This window comes from Chamaea fasciata, unplaced genomic scaffold (assembly GCF_029207755.1).
Source record: "Chamaea fasciata isolate MVZ Bird 193981 ecotype frontalis unplaced genomic scaffold, bChaFas1.0.hap1 SCAF_26, whole genome shotgun sequence".
Lineage (NCBI taxonomy): Eukaryota > Metazoa > Chordata > Aves > Passeriformes > Sylviidae > Chamaea > Chamaea fasciata.
In genome coordinates this window covers 4200863-4225970 of record NW_027094111.1, presented here as the reverse complement: position 1 = coordinate 4225970, position 25108 = coordinate 4200863, and the positions used below count along the sequence as shown (strand labels likewise).

The 25108-nt window shown below is 49.0% G+C and overlaps 1 protein-coding gene across 1 annotated transcript in view; it reads left to right on the top strand.

The window, feature by feature from the left end:
* Positions 1-22812, top strand: part of LUZP1 (leucine zipper protein 1) — a 32275-nt gene extending 9463 nt beyond the window's left edge. Inside the window, exons 2-4 of the mRNA XM_066204539.1 lie at positions 10648-13913; positions 17912-18076; positions 18489-22812. Coding sequence (XP_066060636.1) covers positions 10752-13913; positions 17912-18076; positions 18489-18524 — 3363 coding nt within the window. The 5' untranslated portion in view covers positions 10648-10751 and the 3' untranslated portion in view covers positions 18525-22812. The remainder of the gene's footprint in view (positions 1-10647; positions 13914-17911; positions 18077-18488) is intronic.
* Positions 22813-25108: the final 2296 nt, after the last annotated feature.

Sequence of the window (25108 nt, the reverse complement as noted above, 5' to 3'; positions counted from 1 at the left end):
GGAGACACTTTTCCCCAGGCAAATGGGGAATTACTCTGGCCCGTTTTTGGAGAGAAGGAGCAGAGGCCAGGTATCCCTCTGCTCTCTCTTTCTGCATTAAGGAGAATCCCAACAGTGACTGCTGAATGCTCCAGCCAGTTACCAGACCTTGGACCTCTGGCTGATGGAGAATACCAGGTGCCCTTGCAGCTCTTTCCAGAGCAGAGTAGCACAGGTCTCTGCCTGCTAGGGCAGTGAGGTGCCCTCGCCTTTATGTCCTGCTTGCCCTGGTCCTGGCACAATGCTGCTCTATGTCTGTGTGTGAAATGCCTGTTGTCATTTTGAGAGGCTCAGCCTGCAGGCGAATGTATTCCATCCATAAATTCATCAAGGCTTTCAAGTGGGCAGTTTTCAGTGGCACAGCTGCCCAGTGTCATCACACCATCTTGGCAGCTTGTCTCGAGGTCTCCCCATTGTCCATGGAGCATTAATTTTGAGGGTAAAGCCCCCAGAGCTGCAAGCATGCTCTCACAAAGGCAGCATGTTCCTGTCTGTAAATGTTATTTTATTTACTTTTTTGTTACCTGAGGCCATTTTCAGCAATGAATTGAACACAAAGACTACTGTTAGGATCTTTCAATCCACCCAGCTGTCCTCGTTGAGCAAATCATATTTAAGAGTGATTTATATGTTCCTGAATACCTCCTTTCATTTGACTTCACACTTGCCAGTGAACAAAAAAACTGCAGGTTGGGAGCTCAGAAAGGAAAAAAAAAAAAAAAGCTGGTTGTTATAAGGGAGTCCAAGATCACAATTAGTATTTGTGGTACAGCCAGGGGACAGAGTTTGTATTGGGAGGCCTTGAAGGATCTAGAGATTGCTGCTGGTGTGTTGGTTATCCAGCCTTCATTTACCTGCACAGGTGGTTGTGAGATGCCGCACACCGTGGTCCACCCAGCTCACATGACTGTGGGCAGAAATCAGGCAGGCTTTGGCTGCCCTGCCTGTGACTCAGTGCCTGTGGTGCGTGGGTACCGTGCTAATGGGAGGGCGTCCCGCTGCAGCATCATGCCTCGTCTTGCCTGCCTGCTTGCTGTCCTGGATGCTTGCTCAGTTCAGCTGCTGCTCCTCCAGGCAGCTCTGGAAGTGACCCTGAGCTGGTGGTGGCACCTTGGTTTGGTGACAGCACCCAGTGTCTTGCTCCAGAGCGTGTGGATTTCGTGAGTTGCAGCCAAAAGGTTTGTCTCGAGCTGGAAGTGATGCTGCTGGTGTAACCCAAGCCAGGCGGCCTTTATGCCAGAGGCATTTCTAATGGCTGACAGGTTCCTCCTGGACTTTTCATGACAGTGATGTTAACCCTGCTCTTCCCCAGCATGCCAGGCACTGCAGCTCCCCTAACACACAGCCCTCTCACCCAGAGTTAACAGCTCAAACCTAAACTCTGGTTTGCTCCGAGAGCAGCAGTGGCACCTGTAACCTGAACTGGATTCCTTGGCTTCCTCAGGAGCCCTTCCACGAGTCTGAACTGCTGCTAATTGCAAACTTTGTTCAGCGCTTTGCATTTAGGCTGCTAGCACAGGGCAGGCCAGAGTGCTGAGCATGCCTGCAGAGGTAGTGCTGTCCGTCTGTCCAGGGTCGGGTCCTGAAAACGTGCCAGCAATTTAATCTTCTGCATCTGCGCTAAGCAAGGCAAGTGATGGATCTGCATGGGGGGTCTGTGTCAGGTGTTAGCCAGGCCAGGGCAAGCTTCTCACAGACAAAGCAAGGGGAACAGCCCTGAAGAGGGATCCCCTCAGCAAGAGCAACTCTGTGGGGACTTGAGGTAAAATCTCTACTGATCTGGGAGATTTCTGATGATCATGATTCTTTCTAGTGGTAGGGCTGTTCTGTTCAATGGGTGGATAGCAATGCTAATGATTTATAAAGCTGACCTACAAGGCAGAAGCTGGGCTTATGCTTGAATATTGAATTTCATCAGAGTAATTAGTCCTAGATGTCTGCTTAGAATCTTTGAGTTAAAGGGCCATTAGTAAAGATTAATGGAAAATTAAAATGTAGACACTTACTGAAATATGAATGATCATTTTTATTTCAGGTCACATTTTATTTCCTTGTGCTACCATGCCATCAGTCTGAGGGTCACAAGAGTGGCCAGTTGTCTGTGCTACAGTGCTCATTAGCTTGGGTTTTTGGGAGGACCTTTGGGGCAATCCCAGCTTTCTGCAGGGTTTGTAGGGATCTGCATGGAAACCTCTGAATGGCTGAGGCAATCTTTTAGCCAGAAAAACTCACGGGCATTGAAGGAGTGTTCCTGCAAAGCTGACTCAGATGTCCTTCTACTCTGTTAGGAGAATGGAATGTGCCCTGTATCAGACAGGATGCAGAGAAACACACAATACTCTGTAATTTTCATGCCAGCAGGGAGATGTTTGTAGCCATGTGGCTCTTGGGTATAGTGTGAGGAAGAATGTGAAGGTTAGAGCTGCCTACGCCTAATGAGCGAAATGATTCAGAGATGGTTATGAGGACTCGAAGTTAATCTTATTAAGTGTATTGTTCCAGGCTGACCTTTCCCAGCTCTGTAGATGTTGCTGGATAAAAAATCATGTGGGTTTGTGCTTTTGGGTGTGTAACCAATTTGCAATGTGGTCCTTGTCAGATGTGCAGTGTTAGTCCTGTTTCACCTGGACAAGTGTTTGTGACAGGACAATAAAGCAGCCCAAGAAGATCATAAGAGCTCCACTGTTTGAGAGCAATGGCTGGAAATGGATGCCTAGGAAGGAGGGAGAACGATGGGGGAAGTGTGCAACCACGCAGATCAAAGGATTCTCCCAACCTGCAAGTTTTGTCTCAAGTGGCCTTGCTGAACCGGGCGTGGGTCCCTGTAAGAATGACCTTGAGGGATTTTTCTTCCGCAAATGTATCTAATTGCTGCTTTATGAACCCATGAGGACTTCTAGCTTCCATCATCTTGTGCAGCAAGAAGTTCCCTGGTGTACCACAAGCAGAAATAGGGCACTGAACAGAGTGAGCCCAACCAGAGACAAGCAGAAGGTAACAGGATGGGACAAGGGAGTAAAAACACCAGCAGGAACCAGGACTGATGTTCCTGGCCCAGCCTTCAGCACAAGCATGACAGAAGAGGGTGGAGGGAATAGCATTGTGCCTGAAGGTAAGATTTATGGTGGCCAGATGAAGAGGGTAGAAGAGCAAGTTCAGGAGTCAGGCTTGTTAAAGTGACAGTGTGGAAGATAAGTCAGAGAAGAGCTTTTACTGTACGCTAAATATCTGGGAATGATGGAAGTTTGAGAAGCACAAAAGATGCAGTAATGCAAGAGGGAAGAAAAGGAACAGAGGAGAAGGCACTGTAGGTCCAGCTGAGGTGCCTGTCTCCTCAGCATCCTGGCTGTACCAGCAACCCAAACCAGATGTTGGGGAGGAACATGCAAATAATGAATATGTGCTTCCCTATTGTCTGCTTCCAGGGATGTCCTGAGTCATGGAACTTTGGGTTCTTCATATTCAATAATCTTTGACATATTATTTCATTCATTTTTCTGGATTTTCTGGATGTTGCTTGCTCTGAATCTCCCCTGAATCATTTCAGTTAGTCTGGACCTTTCAGCTAGCCCATGGGGGGCTCAGCTACCTTCATGCTAGCACATATTTTGGGGCTAGAGCCATGGCCCCTGAAGTCCTTTCAAAGCTGAGCTTGATGGAGATGGGAGGGGTGGGATGGAGGGTGAAAGAGGTGGAAGACCTCTGTGTCCAGTAATTAATACAAAAGCACCACTGAGCTGGGGCTGCTTTTCCCATGCCATCTGCAGGATGCTGCCAAGTTTGTGGCTCGCTGAAGAGAGGCCTGCATAGTGTTTGTGAAATCAAATGTGACAGTAAAATCTGCTTCTGAGGACAGTACAAGTGGCAGCATGGGAAGAAATAAAACATCTTTCTCAACTTTGATTCCAGTGGAGGGTGGCACATAGGAGCAGCATGCTGAGGGCTTTTGGAAATACCAATCCATTTCTGATCAAGAGCTCCAGAGTATTGGTAACATCTGCCACTAGCAGCCTTCTCTTGGGCACTAGTGCAGGTTAACACGGTTCTGTATTGCTGAAAGGAAGACGCTGCACCTGGTCAGCAAATGCCCAGACCTGCTTCCAGTGTGAGACAAGCAGTGATTTCAAGGGGGAGCCAGAGGAGAGTGGCTTTGTAGAGGAAAGCAGAATCTCTGTGCTGTGCACAGTGAAGCACAACTGCTCAAACCCCAGTGGGCATCTGCTGTGAGCAGCCCGGGGTGGCTTTATCCTCTGCTGCTTCTGCTTTGGCCCTGCCAGCTCCGTGTAGGGAAACTTATTTTATATTGCAGGAAGAGCAATGCTGAGGAGTTCACAGAGTGATTGGAGTGTTGACGTAGGGTCAGTGTGACTCAGTGATGTGCAAGATCCTCCCTGGCATCTGCAGAGCCTGCTGCAGTGTCTCAGACTGCTGTGGATGTTATTTGTCATAGTTTGAGTTTCCTTGAAGGTTGTGGTCACTGTGGTTATTTTTGACTGCTGTCTCATTATTTCACATCTCTAGTTTCGTATTGTATTGGTCAATAGTCAATCCATTTCCAGATCACTGAGCTTTTTTCTGACTTTTAGAATTTTCTCTCCCACTAGATGCAGTCATTTTTGAGACAATTCATCCCTCAAAACATGTGCATCCCCAAAAGTCACTTGGCATTTTGCCTTTGTGTTCAGTGGGGCCAGGGTGCCCCTGTCCCCATCCTGTGTAAGCTAATACATCACCATAATATAAGCAAATACCTCAGCTGTCCCAGGAGGCTGTTGGATGCCTGCAGGTGGCATGCAGGGTTGATGTCACAGAGGGGACTTTGGCTCTTGTCCAGTCTGTCTTGTTTTATACCCTTTTTTTTTTTCTTGAGTGTTTTTCTCCTGTTCTCATGACTCTGTGTCATTGTGTCGGGTCAAGAACCAGGTGCTAGAAAGAGCTCCCAAGAGGCAAAATCATATTAAGAAAAACTTTCCTTCCTTCTCTTTTTAACTGATTGAAGGCTCTGGCCACAGTATTGCCATTTGCTGCAATTTGTGACACCGATGTCCTTTTTCTATATAGATAGTAGAGAAATATTGCTTTACAAATGTAGAATGACATGCTGGACTCCTCCCAGCCCATTTCACCCTGGGGCGGGGAAGAAAAGTCCCACCGATGCTCTCAGCACGTTGAGCTGTGATACAAGCATGATTCATCAGCGGCATTACCATATGTGAGCATGACATGTTCACACTCCCTGGCATTCCTCTGCAACACCAGAAACCTTTTAATTAGCACTGCAGGTGTATGTGCACATGGGGCAGAATCCAGCCAGCACATGCAAGCTATACTTCAGGTGGAAAAGTATGCATTAGAACAGGAGGATCATCAATAATAGTTAAATTCATAGTTTTAGCAGCTTCTCCCTGACCTGCTTGGCCACTGGGGACTGCCCAGAGGAGCTCCCTTGCTACCTCAGGTTTTGCTGATGTACATCCACAGAGCTGTCCTCATGCCTCAAGTGACTGCCAGCCACCGAATGTAATTTTTATACATAGTCTAGAGACCTGTGTTGCCTAAGGCTCCCCTTCCCCAGGTGTGTCCCAACACTCCAAGCATTGTGTTCAGTGCGAAAATACAGTTCCCAGGGATATCCTGAGGAATAGTTTAGTAGAAAATAGAAAATGGGGGGGATCTAAGTTCACCCCAGCATTTGGGGAAGTGGAGGGAGTAGTACCAGATATGTGCTCCATCCATAAGAGCATGGACAACAGCCCTGCTCTGCTCCTCACCTCAAACTGGCCCAGCTGTCAGCCAAGGAATGCAGACCTCAGCCTGTGTGGCTTCACAACACAGAGGATCCCGAGAACTCAAACTCCAGTGAGGCAAATTGCTTTTCTATTCTCTGATTATAGCTCTGCTTGAATCTATTGATTTTCTATTGCCTTTGATGAGTGCTGCTCTCCAAAGTCTATGGGAAACCCTGGCAACTTCAAGAGCAAACAATTAAATTAGTAAAAAGAAGATTGCAGACTAAGCCATTAATAATTCTCATTTGTGTTTAGGATTGGGTAAAGCCAAATGTGTCATCTATGCTGTGATGATGGGGGCTGTGGCAGACCAGCAGTGCCATCACTGGGAGCTCAGGCTCACCCAACCACAGCGAGGGATGTTGCATTATCAGCATAAAAGTGCAAGCAAAAAGATTAAAAATCCCAAAGATTAAATGCAAAATGTGCTTGTGAGAGATATCCGTGTCTCCTAGTACTCAACAGACGTGCGTGGCAGCTGGCTGCATTTTCATCTTGGCATAACAGAGGGCACAGTAGGAGTCTGTTCCAACAGTTATTTTTCCACATGAGTGTTTTGGGGACATGCTGAAATCAAGAGCAGTGGGTGCTTTTGGGACTCATCCCAACAACCAAATCAGAGGAAGGAAAAGGGTGTGTAGGGTAAGATGCTTCTGTGCATCTGGAGAGGAACAGCATCACAGGCCTGAGCAGCTCTGGCAGAGATGATGTGAGTAGTTTTAGGTAGTAGTCATTTAATTGCTGTTTCTGAAGTAGACGATTCTTATCTCCCAATTCATAAAGTGTTCAGCTAGCACAAATGTTTCTGGGTGGAGTTTTTTTCCCTCTGTTCACAGCTATGAGCTGCCTGTATGTGTTTTGTGCAGGCAAGGTGAAGTAGTTTCAGGGGAAGTTAAATCCAACGATTCTGCTAGAGAAAAGTTTTCATAAAATTGTAGATGATGAGCAAAAGTGAGTGTGCAGAAAAAAAATAAATTTAAGTACGTGAAGGGTAATTTGAGAGTTGTGACTCTAGTAAATGTCTTGAACACTGAATTCTCACAGCTGTAGCCAAAACGATTCAAAGTCAGAGTCACCCTCAAAGGCATTTGTCTTAAACAGTGGGAAAAGGTAATTGATAATGCTAAATATAAATGTAGTTAGGCGATGTGCAGACTTGTTGAAGAAGAGCAGAAAACCCAATGATAAATCTGTGGGGAAAAGTAGAATCAGAACGAGTCATTTAAATAGTGAATCCTGGTAAACTCACTGCAGTGTTTGGTACTATGTTGCTGCTTTGAATTGGTTAAAATGTGTGAAATTGGGGTTTGACTCCATGTGCTCTAATAAAGAACCTTTTAGATCAGACAAAATCTTTTCCCCCTGTAGGTAGTTACTGGCCACATATTTTGTTTGCCTTGATATTTTATTTGAGTAACAGGTAGTTGGAGACTCCCCAGGCTTCCTACATGTCTCATTTGAAAACATTCTCTCAAGAGCTCAAATCCAAAGGGATGCTATTGTACATCTTGTCTTAATGCAGGACTGCCCTTGTTGTTGAGGTGAAATCAGGTCTTTTAAAGAGTAAAGAACCACACCTGACTGCTTTTCTGAGCTTTTCCAAAACTTCCCTCAGCTTTCAGTTCATGTTCTTGATGCGTGGCCCCTGGAGAAAGAGTGGCTTCATTCCTGGGGGAGACAACTCCCGTCAGGTACCTGTGCCTGAGACCTCCCTTTGTTGTCAGGGAGGGAGGAGATGTCCTGTGGAAAATCCTGGTTTTCCCTGGCAAGGTCAGCTGAAGACAGCTGAGCATCTTTTTCTCTTTGAATCCAGAGGACTCTAGAGCTAAGCCAAGTGAGATGTGTCAGTCTTGGGTGTGTAAATATAGGTATAAATACATATATTCCTGTATATATACTGTATATGTAAATATACAGTCCAGTACCACGTACAAAATAGTGTCATCCCTACTGTTGTACTTCGGGATTTCCTCTGGTCCAGCCAGGAGGAGCTGTCCCTGAGCTGCAGGAGTGCATCAGCTGCTGCTGTGGCCATTGAGCCTTTTCAGTGTGGTCAGGAATATGGCCTGCAGAGTCTTTCATCTGACTTTACTGGTGCCTCAGATGGCTCTGTTAAACTGAACTCTCCATATTACATCTGTCACTGCCACAATTTACTTGCTGTTTATGGAAGTTATCGTCCTCTTTTCTTCCTGTGTGGTTTTTTTTTGTTTCGGTTTGGGTTTTTGTTTGTTTGTTTTTTTGGGGGGGGGGGTTTGTTGTTGTTTGTGATATTTTGTTGGTGTGGGGTTTTGTTTGGTGGTTTGGCTTTTGGGGGTGTTTGTTTGTTTGTTGGGTTTTGTTTTGGTTTTTTGTTTGGCTATTTGATGGGTTTTTTTTTTTTTTTCCAAAAATTGTAGGATAGAGGTAGGCTGAGAACTGCTCATTTTTCCAAAAGAGAGAGAAAGATAGAAAAATATGAAGTCCGTCCATCCATCATAGTCCCAGTGTTTGAATCCTGTCCAGTTTGTTCTGATCCTTGGATATCATTGACAGACTGGAGAAGAACAGTCAGAACTGCCAGAGTAGTTTCAGTTGGAAGCCCCCTTGAGTTCTCTGGTCCAAGCCCTGACTCAAATCATGACTTCAATGCAGTCACTACCTAAGATAATATTTTATATTGGCCGATTCCCCTCAACCTTGTAAATGTGCACTTTATTTGTGATACTGATTTGGTCCGGTTCTGTCTCCAAGCACGGAGGTTACTCCTGGCCATGCCAGGAAGTTAAAAGGCCTCCAGCTAGGAGACTTGTTGTAGATCCTTTCTCTTATTGTTGGAGATCTTTTCTCTTATTGTTTGTAGATGTTGCTTTACATCTCCTTCTCCTTATTCAACTAGATTGAGCCTCTTTCCTCTCTGGCAGTAAATCGTGTCTGCTGGGGAGGTGCTGGGAAGTTCCAGAGCCCTGAACACCTCCATGAGTTGATGTCCCACAGCCTGTCTGGACCCCGTGGCAGGGTTACAGCCATGCCACATCCAACACCAGCCACCAGCTCTGTGCAGCTCTGCCTCCATCATGCTCTGGCTGTCTGGGGAGGAAGGAGGCTGCTCTCACTTCCCAGCCAGTGGCTCGTGCTGGTTAACCATTAACTCCCAGCTCCGTGGCCTGCTGGGGACAGGCTTTTGTTTTCAGGGCACTGTGAATCTGCTCAGGCTGCTCGCTGTGGCCTTTCCTCTGCTGGTCCAGTGACGTTTCTTGTGTTCTGCTGGGGTGTGAACAGCTTTTCCTGCCTGCAGGCAGCTGCGGTGGCCTCCGAGGTGTGTGGACAGCGTGAGGGAAGGCGGCCCAGGAGCAGGACAAGGCCATGGTGGTAAGGGAGGGGACAGGCATGTGGCCAAGGCTGGGTGCACTGCTGCATGGAGGATGCCCGGGTTCCTCTCCAGGTTCTGTTTGCAGTGCTCCTTTCAGGGGCTGGAAGAGCCTGAGACCAAGCACAGAGGATGGTGATTCCCCCACAGGAGATGGGTCACAGGGCGGCCAGTGTGCACCAGGATTGTCCCTGTGGTGCGTGTGGCAGGTGCCTGTGCACAGCCCAGGGCCCCTCCCTGCCTGGAAATGGATCAGCTCCAGCCCAAGGGTGTGTGCCAGGCTGCTGCTGCCTCCCTTACTGGCACTGCCTCCTCCCCACATCAAGAAGCTTATCACTTCTTGACACTATGCAATAGGAAATTCCTGCGTGTTTCCTCTGCAGAGAGGTCCACAAAAGTTCTGGAGGTCAGTTCCTGTTCCAAGACAGAGTGCCTGAGCAAGGGTGCAGATCAAAGAGCTGCAGTCCTCCCTCCGCTCAGGTTTGCAGTAGCCCTCGCTTTGGGCTGTGCCTCAGGCCCAGGAGAGGAAGGTGCTAATGCTGAGTGCCAGCGGGGCACTTCAGACCCTCCCAGTGGCCATTCTGGTCTGCCCTGGGCCTCCTTCCTCCTCCTCCTCCCTCAAAGCACAGAGGAGCTGTTTAAAAACCACCCTGCCAGCTCTGAGCTGGGCTGGGAAGGGTTCACATCGAGTGTGTCGGAGCGCACTGATGTGTTCTAGTCACTGCTCAGCTCAGCAGCAGCAAGGAGAGGCATAAGCAGCTGCTCATCTCCTGGGTGGGTGAGTAGGTGGCAGCTGAGGGCAACAACAGCTTTTGTAATGGGGGGGAGAAACTTGAAACTCCACTGGTGGAGCGTCCTTGGGATGTGACTGCAGCCCAGGTGAAGATTTCTGCTGAGAGCAGCCTGAGATGCTGGAGAAATACTGGCAGTGTCAACTGGCAGCAGCTCCCAGTCCCCTCCATCTGCAGGCTGCCATGGGGGGCTTGCCCCATCCTCAGTGCTTACCATGTGGCTGGGTTTGCCTTTTTCTGATTCTGTGTGTGGGTCCTGAAGGTGTCTCCTGTTAAGGTGTCTTCAGGAGAGGTGCTGGAGAGAGGCGTCTGCTGCATGGGCGTGTCTGTGCACAGGGACCTGAGTCCTGCACGGGTGTGTCCCTCTCCAGCCTGGGATCTCACACCTGAGCAGCTGCACTGGTGAGGATGCACTGGTGGTGCACAATCCACCTGTGCAGACCAGCAGAGGAGGACACGCCCTGCCCTTAGCTATGGGGAACAGGCTGTTTTTGGAAACCCTGTATAACCTAAGTAAATGGACTGTGGCTTTTCTCTGCAATTTCATTTCACCTAATTGAGTACTCACAAATGTGTTTTAATTAAAAGTTATTTATATAAACATTTATAGTGCCACTTAAACAGTGGGTAAATTTATATTCTGAGCTCTTATATTGATATTGAGCATTTTTTCTTTCAGGGTGAGATCACATCTGCTCAAAGGAACAACAGCATACCAGAAATACGCAATTTACCATTCACCCAGACTAAGAAAAGCTTTGTTCTGAAAGGAATAAAATAATCATGGCAGAATGTACAGGTTACAAGGAAACCTCGAATCGGCACCTACGTTTCAAACTGCAGAGCCTTAGTCGGCGCCTTGATGAACTGGAGGAGGCAACTAAAAATCTGCAGAAAGCAGAGGATGAACTGCTTGACCTCCAGGACAAAGTTATCCAGGCAGAAGGCAGCAACTCCAGCATGCTGGCTGACATTGAAGCCCTGAGGAAAAGAGTGCTGAAGATTGAAGGCAAGGATGAAGAAATTAGGAAGGCTGAAGAGCTTTGCAGATTAATGAAAGAAAAACTTGAGGAGGAGGAGAGCCTCACTCGAGATCTGAAGTCAGAAATTGAACTCCTTCAGAAGAGAATGGCAGAGCTGGAGAAGCTGGAGGAGGCCTTCAGCAGGAGCAAGAATGACTGTACACAGCTGTGTCTTAGCCTCAATGAAGAAAAGAACTTGACCAAAAAAATATCTACAGAATTAGAAATACTTAGAGTGAAAGTGAAAGAACTGGAATCATCTGAGGACAGGCTGGATAAAACTGAGCAGACCTTAACAGCTGAGTTAGAAAAGCTGAAATCCTTAGCCCTGAGCTTTATCACGGAAAGAAAACATTTTAACGAAAGAGAAAAGCAAAATGAAAAAATAATCCAGGAGCTAACACAGAAACTAGAACAAAACAATAAACTAAATAGGGCAGATCAAACTAGAAATGCATCCAACTTGCTGGAAAGGTCATCCAACAATCTCCTGGACAGAAATGATATGAGAATTGAAGATGACTTGACTTCTGCACTGCCTTCTAAGGAGACCAGGAGGAAGGGAAGTGTTGATTACCTGAAACACGTAGAAAATGAAACCAGGAATAAATCAGAAAACCAAAAGAATAAAAACCAGGAAGACAACAAAGTGAAAGATCTCACCCAAGAAATTGAGAAACTTAAAACTCAGATCAAACATTTTGAATCTTTAGAAGAAGAACTTAAGAAAGTGAGAGCCAAAAATAATGATCTGCAAGACAGTTACTTAAGCGAGCAGAATAAAAACAAACTCCTAACAGGTCAGCTAGAAGAAATAAAGATGCAAATAAAGAAACAGAAAGATCTGGAGAATGGAGAAGTTGAAAATGAAGATACAAGCTTTTCTAGCAGGGGAAAACATGACAGACCCAAATACAGAGGAGTCATGACTGAGCTGACAGCTGCTAAGCACAAGCCAAGGGAGCTCTCACCACAGCAGCGCCGGGAAAGAGCACGGAACAGGGACTTCTCCATCAGTAATGACAGCTACAGCCACAGTGGGAGGCAGGTGCCCAGTCCAAGCTTAATGGGCAGAAAAGCAGGGAAAGCCTCTGGTGCATCTGCCCTTTCAGACACTGCCGTCACAGACACAAGAAGACTGGAAGAGAAATCTTCAGTTTCCGCTGTTTCTTCTGGTCAGAAGGAGGGCGGCATCACGCAGAATGAGGGGAAGAGATCCAAAGAGCAGCCGTCTGTCCTCAGCCGATATCCTCCTGCTGCACAGGAGCAGAAGTCTTGGAAAGCACCTTCCAAACCTGTTGGCGATTCAGGCCTGAGATCCAAGGCCGAAAAGCCATCTCAGGTGCTGCGTGGCAGCTGCCAAAACGGTGCTGACACACGGGATGACAAGTCAAGCAAAGGAGAAGCAGTGGGTTCTTTGGCTGAGAAGCTGAAATCAAGTCAGGCTGAAGTCAGTGAGTGCTTGGGGGACACGCAGCTCACGAGGGGTAACCACACCTCCTCCAATGGCACAGCCTCAGCATACAGGTACCACGTGTCCTCCAGCGTGTCAGTGTCAGACTCTGCTGGCTCCAAAGTGGAAGCAGCGAGCGCTTTTGCTGCCTCACACAGGCAGCCCTCGGAGGGGAGGGCTAAGAGGGCAGCAACCTCCCAGGAGAAAGAAGCTGCGGACACATCACTTGAAAGTGTGAAGCTTTCGGCGCTAACGAAGCGTTCCCATCACTCCAGGAGTCAGGAAGACATTCTGCAGATTCTCACAGGTCTTGATAAAGAAGGCACCGAGCAGTCCTCAAGTGCAGCGACAGATCATGTAAATATGGGTTTAAAAACTGACTCCAAAACCATCCAGAGTAACCAGGAAAAGCTTAATTCAGATGAAGAATCAGGGAGAGGCAAAAAACCAACCACTCAGTCAGATTTTGAGACAAGAAAGAAAGTCAGTTCCAAGCAGTTCTCCAATTCTAGGGGAGTTTTTAGAGCATCACTTTTTGAAAATGACAAAAAAACTGTGAATGATGAAGACTCTACCAAGTGCATAAAACCATCAGATGCCAGCACTGGAGGATTGAAATCCAGAAGGTCCTTCAGCCCAAGAGAAGCTCTGAGATCAAAAGCCATCATTAAACCTGCAATTGTTGAGAAGGATATGAAGGCAATCATGGGAGAGACTGTTTCAGAGGCAGAGTCAGAAAAACAGAAGTCTACTTTTAAAATGGTAACGAGTAAAATGACAAGCAGCATCACAATCTTTCCTTCTGAGCCAACAGCTCCAAGGACCACTGCAGATACAGCAGCAAAGGAAAGGCATGTTACCACCAGCAACATCAGAGTTGCTTCCAATGAGCCCTCAGCATCAGTAACAAGCAGCGCCCCTTCACCCTTTGAGATCTCGATTAATCGAAGTGCTGTGAAGTCATCTGAGACAGACAGAAGTGGAGAGGCAGCACCGAGGAGTAAAGCTGAAACAGTGGTCTCGAGGAGCAGCATTATGCTAAAGACTTCTGAACTCCTGGAGAGGAACAGTGAGACCCCTTTGGAGACAATCAGCTGGAAGAGCCATGGCTCGTCCGATGCGGGTTCATCCGAAACAAAGCACGTCACCGTGAGGAGTTCCTGGAGAACAAGACAAGGCCTGCATTCCCTGGAGGACTCTCAAACCAAAGTGGAGAAAAGTGCAACTTTCAGTGCCACAAACTTGTGTAGGTCCTCAGTGGACCTCTTAGAAGGGGAAGGGAATGGTTCAAAAACAGACTTCCTGGAGCAGACTTCATCAAGGACCAGTGCCACAGCTAATTCTTGGAGTGCCCCTGAACTGGGGTCCCGAAGGACCAAAAGTAACTTGAGTGCATCTGAGCTGCTGACACGCAGGAGTTATGCCGGTGACCCTACGGCAGCTGCTGCCTGGCAGCGCACCACACTACCTGTAAGTATCCTGTGTTCTGCACTCTTTCACTTGATGAGGTTTTCCGAGTTGTCTGTTAGTTGTAGGATGCATGATTTGAAATTCTTACGGCTTATTTCCCAAGTGCTGCCTCTCTCAGCTCCTGCTGTCCTCCTTCAGTGAATTCACAGTTCACAGCGCCCACAACTTTTCTCATATGTGAATTACCAGATTTAGCCTTATTGAAATGAGCTCCATCTGCTTGGGTCTTGTAATGCCATATGAATAACCACATAGTAGCATCAGAGAAGACATAGTCACAGCTCAAGTAGGATGTGGTGTGCTTTTCAGAGTGACTTTGTGTGGCGTTTTAATTTTGGAGTAGCAATGAAAAAAATTATGGGAATGAGCAGATTTGAGTGGGGCTGTGCCTGAAGCAGAGTTGTAGCTCTAATGGCAGCTGTAGAGATAGATAGAGCTCTTTTTGGTAAGAGCTTCATGGTTTTCTCATGTGAAACCAGACTCTGGTCTGGAAATGCTTCCTGGCCATCTCCTAAACAGATGGATGGTGGCTGGTAAGACCAGGCTGCTCCCTCCTTGCCCTGTGTCAATATTGCCCCTCAAAAAGGAGCAAGAGCCACAAGGACAGCTGTGCTCTTTTCCTGTTCCTCTGACTGGTACCGGTGAGGGGAGTCCCTGGAAGCAGAGAGCTGGTCTGGTGAGATGTGCTTGCCACTGGAGCTGCAGGCAGATTTCAGGTGAACTCACTGGCAGCACGTGTCCTTCTGGCCATTAAACCCCGCACTGGTTTGTGCTGCAGCTCCTGCCTCTGCTGCTCATTCAGCACTACTCTGAGCAGCTGCTGCCATTGCCAGTCTGCAGGAGGGGAACCAGGCTGGATAATCTGACAGGGCTGGTGGCAGAGGGGACAAGTTCATAACCGAATGACTTCAGCATTGACAAAATTGAACTGGTGGAGATAGGCAAGGAGTTTTACATTTTCAAATCTTTTCTTCCACTTCTCTGGCCATGAGAAGCACAGAAGAATTTGCATTAGCTTTGCAGACAGTCTGTTACACCTGGTGTTAGGAAGGGCAGGGCGGCCTTCCAGCTCCATTTGGAAACTGAGAATACCTTGTCTCCCTGGCCAGGGTGGGTACAGGCAATCTGTACTGCTCATTCATGAATCGAAGCAGAGCTGGTATCATTGAAGTTGTTCTTCTGCGTAACAGCAGTTCGTGTGCTTGGGAGATGAGAGATCCATTCCCGGGGTGTCCTTTATCCCAGGAGTTTTAATTCCCTGCGCCCACAACCTTGACTCTCACAACTGAAGCAATCTCTGCTCACAACTGCATTCCCATGTGGTTGGTTCAGAGCCCTAAACAGTGGGCACTCAAGGATTTCTTTTCAGTTTTCCTCTTGGCAGCCCACCCAGGGCTGACGGTAGCTCTGCAGGGCATTCTGCAGATGCTCTCCAGGTTGCTGTCAGATGAAATTTTCCAGCTGTGCAGTGTATCCTCACAGCAGCTGAGGTGTACCCGACTGAGCAGCCTGATCTCTGTAACCCAGGTCTATCCAGGATTAGCTGCTTCCAGCTTTGCCTGTGTCAGGAGAGCAACCCCAGGGTTAGTTCACAGGGAGCTGGGCTTGGGATCCCTCTCTGCATCGTACTTTGCAATAAAATCACCCTTGGCACCACACAGTCACAAACCTGACTTCTTGGTCAGGGATTGTGCACTTGTAGTTTGTAAATGAGGAGTATGAAGTTAACCTGGAAGACTGCAGGTGTTCAATTGTACTAGATCTAGCAAATTGTATGTAGCTTAAATTGTTGCATATGCCCATGGGAAAAAAAAAAGACCCTTTGAGGGGTATCTTCAGGCTTATAATATGCCTCATATCACAGCAGCTTGTTTCTGCTGGGGTTTGTGTTTAGTTAAAGATGGAGCTGTTTTCTCTGGCAGAAGGCCGGGCACTGAGCTGTCCTATGAAGACATCAGTCGACTCTTCCCAGCTCCACTATCCACAGTCTGACATTGCCTGGAGAATCTCATGTGGGAAATGTGGGATCTGTGCTGTTTATGCCAAAATCTATTCTCCTCTCTTCCACTGCAACCTTCCCTTTGCGTATTGCTGATGCAGGCAAATGTCTCTAATGAAGCTACAGGAGGAATGGACTCTGTAAGGCAGCTCTGTGCTGCAGAAACGCTGCTTTGGGAGCCCCGGGGCTGCTGATGCACGAGTGGGTGTTGCAGCCTGGGGACCAGCTCCCTCTGCTGCTGGCAGCCAGCCTTCTCTGCCTCCCTAAAGACCTGAGGCAATGCAAGACCCCGAGCACTCATTCTGTTAGGGTTTGTGCTCCGCAGAGTGAGGTCTGTATTGCTCTGGTGTGATGTTTGATGAAAATCAGTGCAAATGTGCTGGCAGGCGGGGAGCGGGTGAGCAGCAGCACTGTCAGGTGAAGGCGTGGTTTTCTTATCCCTCTGCCGTTAACGCGACTGGAGCTGGGCTCTCTGCTGCATACATTTGGCAGCATTATAAAGGCAGGCTTGTCTTCAAGGGGAGCCATCATCACTTCTGGTGGTCGAAGGCAGTGTCCTTCTCCCAGGCAGTGTCCAGGGTTGTGCTGCCTCTGGCCCTTTCTCTCCCCTGCTCTGGGGGCTAATGCACAGGGCATCTGTGGTGGGTTGACCCTAGTTGGGTGGCAGGCTCTCACCAAAGCCCCTCTGTAACCCTCCCCTCCATAGCTAGACAGGAGAGAGAAGATAGAATGAAAGGTTTGTGAGTGGACATAAAGGCAGGGAGAGATCACTCACAGATTACCGTCACCAGCAGGACGGGAAGTCCCTCGGTGGAATTAATTTCAGTTATTACCAGTCACAATCAGAGGAGGACAATGAGAAGTAAAACAAATCTTACAAACACCTTCCCCCTTTCCCCCTTCCCAGTCTCTACCTCTTCACCCCAGCAGTGCAGGGAGATGGGAACGGGGTTGTGGTCTGTTCATTACATGTGGTTAATGATGCTGCTCAGGGAGGGGAGCCCTTCCCCTGCCTCAGCAGAGGATCCCTCCCACAGCAGACAGCTCTCCATGAACTCCAGCATGGCTTCTTCCCACAGGCTTTGGTTCCTCATGAACTGCTTCAACATGGGTCACTGTTCCATGGGGTGCAGCCCCTCAGGAACAGGCTGCTCCAGTGTGGGTCCCCCAGGGGTCACAAATCCTTCTGGTGAACCTGCTCCAGCCTGGGCTCTCCCTTTTCGTGGGTCTGCAGGTCCCTGCCGTGGGCTTCCCACAGGGTCACAGCTTCCTTGGGGGATCCGCTTGCATGTGGGGCTCCTCCACAGGCTGCAGGGGAGTCTCAGCTCTGGCTCCTGGAACTCCTGCCTCACCTTGGCATCTGCAGAGCTGTTCCTTTCACACATTCTCGCTTCTCTCTCGTTCCTGGCCACAATTACTTCTGTGCAGTATTTTTTTTTTTTCCTTTTTAGTATGTTATGACAGAGATGCTGCTGCCTTCTCTGATGGTCTCTGCCTTGGCCCGTGGCAGGTCCATCTCAGAGCCAGCTGGCATTGGCTCTGAGGGACATGGAGGAACTTTTAGCAGCTTCTCACAGAAGCCACCCTGGCAGCTCCTCCCATCCCCTGCCAAAACCTTGCCATGCAATCCCAGTTACAATATCTGTCACCACTTGACTCCTGCTGACTCCACACAGGCTTTTACTTGAGCAGCCAGCCACACCATAGCAGTGGTTTCATCTTTCCTTGGACCTCAGCAATTTTGTCCAAGGGATCTGTTCTGTGACTGGGCACCCATAACTTGGCTTATAAATTACTGGATGGTTCTTGAGAAAAAAAATCTTTATAAAATAGCAGATAAATGAGGCCATGCCAGAGCTGGCCTGGTGGTTCAAGTCCCTCCTTGCTAAAGGGACTCAAGGCCACACCTTACACTGCAAAGCTGGGACCAGGACCCCAGTGCTGTTCCAGACCCTCCACAGACCCTGGCTCCCAACCCTTTTTCTTTTCCTTCACACAGGATGACAGCAAGGATTTTGTGTCCAGTTCCAGAAGAAAGCAGTATGGCTCTTCTGAGTACCTCCTGCAGGCTGACGCTCCAGGGAAAAGGACAGCCAGCAAGGTGGAGCTGCAGGACCCTGAATCCAACTCCCCTGCACCCCCAGGGCTCCAAGGAGAGGAGCAGGTATGTCAGGGAAGGGAGTTACAAGGCAAGAAGCCAATATCTGAACTGACCTCCCAGTACCTAACCCAAACATGACACACGGTGTGCTGCAGCTCCTGTTGTCAGGTGTTCTGCATTTCACTTCCAGGACCCACACCTGGCTGTGGAATTGGGCACATTACAGCAGGAAAAAAGCTGATAACAGCCTGCATGAGGCAGGGCCAGCTCCCTCTGCTTTGGGCTCACTCCCAGCTGACAGCGCCTCTGTCTTCCAAACTCATCCTGTCACTGCTCTCCCCCCCACCACCGTGGGGCTGTTTTCCTGGTGGGATTTGGGATGGTTGCCACGGGCAGTTGCAGTGTTGTGTGCAGAGCAGGAGTGCTCCAGGGGCAGCTGTGGGCAGTCTGTGATCTGTGGGTTTGTCTCCTCCAGGGCGCTGCCCGGGCCTGCCGGACATCTCGGAGATGAGCTGCATTCCCTTCTCAGTGACCATGGTGAAGCAAGGGGCAGGACAGTACCAAGCTCACAGGCATCACAGCTGTTTGTAACCTCTCCTGAGGCTTCCACTAGCCTGAAACCAGTTTTGTAATGCGATTTGAAAGGTACAGGAGCTTTACCAGTGAATTGTTGTTCTTCATTGCTGAATAGGCAGCTGCAGAGACTTTGCTCAGGGGACTTCCACTTTTCATCTCTGTACCTGCAATCTTAATCTTCTTCCCTGTAGGATGATAGGTCTGTCTGCATATGGAAACTCTGACTACCTAGCCTCTCTGAACAATGGTACTCCTTGCACAAGAGAGAACTTCATTTTATCCACTTGTGTTCACACAAGATCCCAGCAGTGTCCCTGGGATTACATCCACCAGCCCACGAGAGCTGTCCACCACAACTGAAAGCTTTCAGTTGACACGGGGTGTTTGCATTCTCCTGGCACACCCTTGCTGGCTGGGGTGGTGGTCACCTCCGTTCCTGTGTTTCCAGCACCCTGTGTCTCTAGGCAAGAGGAGACAGTTCCCCAGTGAACAAATTGAGAGGGAAGGAGAGCAGAAAATGTTGTTTAGAAGGAGTTGGTTCCCTGTCATTGTCAGTTTCTGCTACAAGCTCTGCATGATCTGCTCATCACCTCTTGAGATCCTGCACCAAGAAGTCACCCACTGAGCCAAACCAGCACAGCAGCAGCACCTCCTCCTGCCTGGGACCAGGGTGCCGTTTACCTGAAGCTTTATGTGTTACGCCCTGCAGGCAACAACTCTGTGGCTTGTGCAAGGCAGTTGAGCCCTAAGAGAAAAAGAAACAAGTGCTTTTCCCCACAGACAAGCAGAATGTCCTCCTTCCTTCCCAAAACGGGGTGGAGACAGCTGGATTGGACCCTAAACTGCTCTACAGTGGCTTTGGTGTGTGCCTCAACCCCTCTCTGCCGTGCCTGGGACCCAGCTTTGGACAGAGAGTGCTTCAAACACAGAAGTGTGTGTCCCCAGCAGTGCCTCTGAGTACAGCTGCTGTCACTGTGGGGCAGGAATGTCCCCACAGCCCCAGGACGTGCTGGAGCAGCATCTGCCCTGAGTGAGGTGATGGCACCTGGCTCTCACAGTCCTTCCTTTCCATCCCATCCCCAGCTGCTGCGCTGGCCCCCACACAAACACCACTGCCACCCCCAGGGCTGCCTGTCCCTCTCTGCAGCAGGACAAGGATGATGCTCCAGACACAAAAGATCCTTGATCTGTTCCAGAGGTGCTGTGGGAAGAGCTGCACCCCAATAGCTTCCCCACACTTGTTCCCATATCCCACCTCCAGAGGAGCAGGTACCAGAGCCAGCTGCTTGTACTGCAGCTCCTCCCTGGCCTGGGAACTGCACACCTCAATTCTGAGAAGAAAATGAATCAAAAAAAAAAAAAAATAGAGCTGGTTGCAAAAATATCTATGAAAACGTTTATATAAAAGGGATGTATTTTAGTGACACGATTATTTTTTTTACAAAGATTGTTTGGAGGAAGGGAAAAATTATTTTTGAAAAAAAAAAAAGTTTCTTTTTGGAATTTTAAAGATGTTTTCCCAAGTATATATTTTTAACCCTTCGTTTTATTCTTTTACATGTCATGACATATATGTCAACTTGCATACCAAGACAAAAAGATAATGCTTTTAAATTAGTATGAGTGGCAGCTCCAATAATCTTTAAATTATATTAAAAGAAATAGTATCAACTGCTCTCTCTTACCATTGACATGGTAGTGCTAGTAGAACGAGATAATGGGAAAAATTTTCAACTCCAAACTAAAAATGAAAAGTGAAATTCTGAAGTAAATTCAGACTTCTGAACTGCCTCCCCCTGCCCCGTGTTTATCAGGAAGGATTGGAAATCCTTTTGGATTGTGCAATCTGCAACCACAGTGGATGTGACAGTCCTGTGCAAGGGCTGGATCCTTCCTGAGCGCCCTGCTGCGCTCAGCACTCGCTGTGTGTCGGCTTCACCACGCAGAACCCCCGGCTTGCCCGAGCAGCAGCAGCTTCCCTTGCCTGTGTGCTGCCTGCCCAGCCGTGCCCAGCTCAGCTCTGCCCTGCCCACCACGGCTGCCTCTGAGTCTTCATTTCACGCCCCCTTCTCTTCATGTGCCCCTCCAGGCCACATCTGCCTGCAACTGCCTCACACAGCACCTGCCTGCTCACCCTGCGAGCAGCTGGGAGGCATCTTGGCATCTTCCTGCCTCTTCGGCTGTCACAGGGATTCCCTCCCCGCACATTCCCAAAGCTGCACCAGTCACAGTGGCTGTGGGAGAGCCACTGCTGGGCACTGCAGTTCTGCTCCCCAAAGCCAGCAGGCTGTGGCTCACTGCTGCCCAGGACCTGCAGCCTGTCCAAACTGCCGGACAGCACGTACTGAGGAGGACAAGGATCCCTCTGGGCACTGACTGAACAGCTTTCCTCGGTCCCAGCCCCATCCTGCTGCAGGACACGGGTCCACACACCACAGGACGTCCCTAAACATCCCCCAGCTTTCTCCTTGTTGGCATGGATGGGGCTTAGCATGGTGCTCTCCCCAGGAGCCTCCCAAGGGAAGCGGTCTCAGTCGTGGTGTGGAAATCTCAGCGTCCCTGTGATTCACCACGTGGGGTGAACTCAGGCTGCCCCGTGCCTACGCACCAAACACTGGCTTTACCCGTCAGCTTCTGAACCCCGCTGCTCACCCCAGAACACAGCCCCGTGTCTGAAGTGCAAGGGAAGAACCACCAGCAGCAATAGATGTTGGGTTTTCTCCTTCTGTCAGCCAGGACCAGGCTTTGCCCGAGCAACAGGCGGGCTTTACCCTGCTGCTCAGCTGGCTTAGCCCCAGCAACTCAGCACTGCTGGCACTGTCTTCAGGTGCTTCTCACAGATGATGTCTCTCCTTTCTCCAGCTGCCTCAGTTATTTGTTCATTATTTTACAGCAGATACCTTGAACTCCTGCTCTAGACTCCCTTTCACTGCTTGTAAATACTGGACACAGATGTCACTTGGTAACTGCACACTGGTTGTTTTTACCACAGCTGAGATTTGAGAAAGAAAACCCTACCTAGTATGGAAAGGGGCCATGCCCTCTAGTCAATGAGTGCAATAGGAGCTGATTGTATTATTAATCTTATAGCAATGACTTCAGGAAACACAATGTGTTTACTCGAATTGCACACTTTTTTTGAACAGCTGTAAAATAGAGTATATGTGTAAATATTGCCATCACTGAAGAAGTATTTGTAATTTTAGCATATAAATATAACAGGCTTTTCAGTAGGCTTGATGATGCACAAGGCCATGCATCGAGCCCTCGGGTGATTCCAAAGTTGTAAATGTATTTGCTGTACAGAGGAACTGTGTCAGTGCTTGCTGCTCCCAAGGAACCTCAGCTGCTGGTCCCTTCTGGAGAGCCAGTGCTTTCCCCAGCAGCTCAGAGCTGCCAGTGCAGCTCCCTGCAGGGTGTGGGGCGAGCCTGGCCCTGGGGCTGTGGGTGCAGCCTCCCGTGGGCACGACCCCAGCAAGGGAAACGGGCAGGGAGCACAGGGCAGAGCCACGGGCCCGGTGCTTCAAGAGACACTTGACACAAGCAACTCCCAGCTACAGATTGAAGCAATAGTCACACTGGTGTCATCAGTAACGCAGCAGAGCTCACCTCTGCCACCCTTGCACACCGCTGAAGCAATCAGGGCACTGCTGCAGGCCAGCCTCCCCCGGGCTGAGCTGTGCAACACAACACGAAGCCATTGTTTGCAGATGCCTCCCATGGTCAGAGCCCGGGGCCCAAAGGATCCTCCTGGGCTGCCCCACGTGCAGTGCCGGCTCCTGCTTTGGGGAAGCAGTACTCCAGGCTGCATGGAATGTATTTTTAAGAGAATAAATCTATTTTTTTGTATTTGTGAACATATATTTGGGTGGGGCAGCGTAGTTAGAAGACAAATAATGCAAGGAATCTTTTCATAATCACAGGTTCATCCAAGTTAAGCCGATTTTTCCAGGGTTGCAGTATTGCCTTTTCCCCTCAAATAAACTTTGTGTCCAATAGAACTATGAGCACTGTTCCCTGTCTCAGCATGCTGAGTCGAGGAAGGCCAGTGCTTTCCTCCCCAGGCTGCCCACGCAGTGGATACAGATGGTGCTCACCTCCTTCCAGTGACACAGTGCTCTTAGTCTGCATGCCAAATGTAAACACACACTTATCTGCATGTCTCTCCTGACTCAAACACTGTCAGTGCTACCGTATATAACCAATAAACACTCTTCTCTTTTTACGTGGCTGTGATGTGGTGTTTCCAGCAGTGCCCAGTGCCTGGGGGTGCTGCTGGCCCTGGGAGAGGCACTGAGGCAGCAGAGTCTGTCTCTGTGTGTCTGTGAGCAGGTAGTTCAGTGCTGGAGTTGAGCACCCTGCACTCTGTTTTGTGCCTTGGTCGAGACAGATCTCGCACACCCATTGCAGGATGCATTTCAGGCAGGAAAGGTGCAGACACAGCACAGCCACCCTCCACTGAGGCTCCCTGAGCTGGACATGGCACTGCTGAGAAGGGAGGGAAGGGCATTTCTACAGACTGAAACACACTCACCACTTGGGTAGGGGTCTCTCACCAGCCAGTACTGATTGATTGTGATGGAACCAGGATCCATTGGTCAACTCCTGGACAATGCTGGCAGTACAAGTGACAAAGTCTCCTGCATGGTTTGCAACGTGCAGAGTTAGCACAGATACAAGTAGAGTGAGCAGCTGTCACCCAGGATGAGCCCATGGGACTCGAAATACATTGATCTTTACAGAAAAAAATATTTCCCTTGTATCTGGTTTATTCTGGTTGCAAAACTGGACATTCTCAGAGCTTTATAAAATGGGTTATTATTGTGGATGGACATTTAGGAGTCCTCCAGAGCTGTCACTTCAGCTGCTGCTCCCCGGGTAGAGCCCATTAATGCAAGGTGAAGTCCTACAGAGACAGCGTCTGGTAAATGTTTGTCCAAGAAAACTGAACTTGCCTTGGCTGAGCCCTTTCTGTCCCAGTTCACACAGGCAGCTACTGAACATCATTAAAGAGGGGGTTGTTTACCTGGAGCTACAAAAACACTGCTGTGTGTGGCCTGCAAAGAGCAGCAGAGACCTGGAGAAGAGCCAGTGGTGGTATTCTCCAAAGGTGCCACGTCTGCTGTCAGTCAGTTCCGTGCCTACAGCTCCAGCACAGGCCAGAGAGGTTTCTTTGCCTTGTGGTTCAAGGCCAGGCTCACCACTGCTGCATGGGGACAGTGCCGGAGCTGTGCTGGAGCAGTGGCCACCCACCATGCCATTGCTGCTCAACAGCCAGAACACTTTTTTTTTCGCTGATCTTTTTGATCAGGCACATACTCTTCCTTCAGTGGGTTTAGGTGGTCCGAACAGCGGTACTCTGATTGCTCCAGCTGCAAACCTCTTTGCTTCCTGTGAGAAGGTTCCTGCTGTAAACCATCTTTATTGGTGAGTGTTGAGGCAGACCCTGTGTGCTGCCCTAGGCTCTGGGCTCCTGATTAGCTGCTTATAGGGCAGTGTTGCACCTTTAGCTCCAGAATCACATGCAGAGCTGCAGAGGCAGCTCCCCTTCGCTCTCACTCCTGAGTGGTCCAAGGGCCTGAAACACAGACTCGCTTCCTTGCTTTCAGCAGCTGCACAGATGAACATTCACAATTGTTTCCAAGTTCGTGTAGCAGAGGCTTACAGAATTGAGACAAGTAATGAATCCAAATGATTCCCAGTCCAAATATTGATTCCAACTACCATTCTACTTGTGCTGAAGCTTCCTGCCACCCCCTTTGCTGGTTTCTTGGAATGTATTCCCACCACCTGTGGGACATGGGCCCTTTCTCAAAGACAGGCCATAGAGAGGGCAGAGACAAATTACAGGCTAATGCCAAAACAGGTGGATATAACTCAGAATACAGGTGTCTGTCAGGGCGGGCCTGTGCTGCCTGAGGAGTTTTAGGAGCAGTGGATGTTTGCCACGAGCTTGGTGTCACAGATTCCAGGTGGACAAAGAGTGTCACCAGTTCTGCTGCAGGTTAAGGCAGAGGGTGACAGCCAGACAGTGTCACTGTACCAGGAGTCTGCCCTGTGCCAGAGCTTTCCAGGCAGAAAGATACAACCATTAAAAGGGCATTTTACTGATGTCCCTACATCAGACAGCACCTCCAAAGCAGGGATTTCCTGGCTGGGGATTTCCTATTGTTCCTCTCATCCCAACCACTGCCTGTTCTCCTGGTCTCTAGGGTTAAAGGACAAGCACTGGAATTCCAGTTACATGCCCTGGGGTGATCATTTCCATCTCTTTTGGGACGTTTAACACACCAGGAGGCATTCAGTGGTTTCAAGTACTGAACAGGTGGTCAGCAGAATAGCACCAGGCCCTGCACGCAGAGTTCACCTCAGGACATTGGAACACAGCTCAGTACCTTTTCTTTTGTTGGAAGTATTTAATAAAACAGTATGCTTAGCATACTCAGTGCTACCAGGTTACTCTACAGCGGGGTGCAGATGGTGTAGCAGCCAATGGACCATTTTGGAGCGGTGTCATTT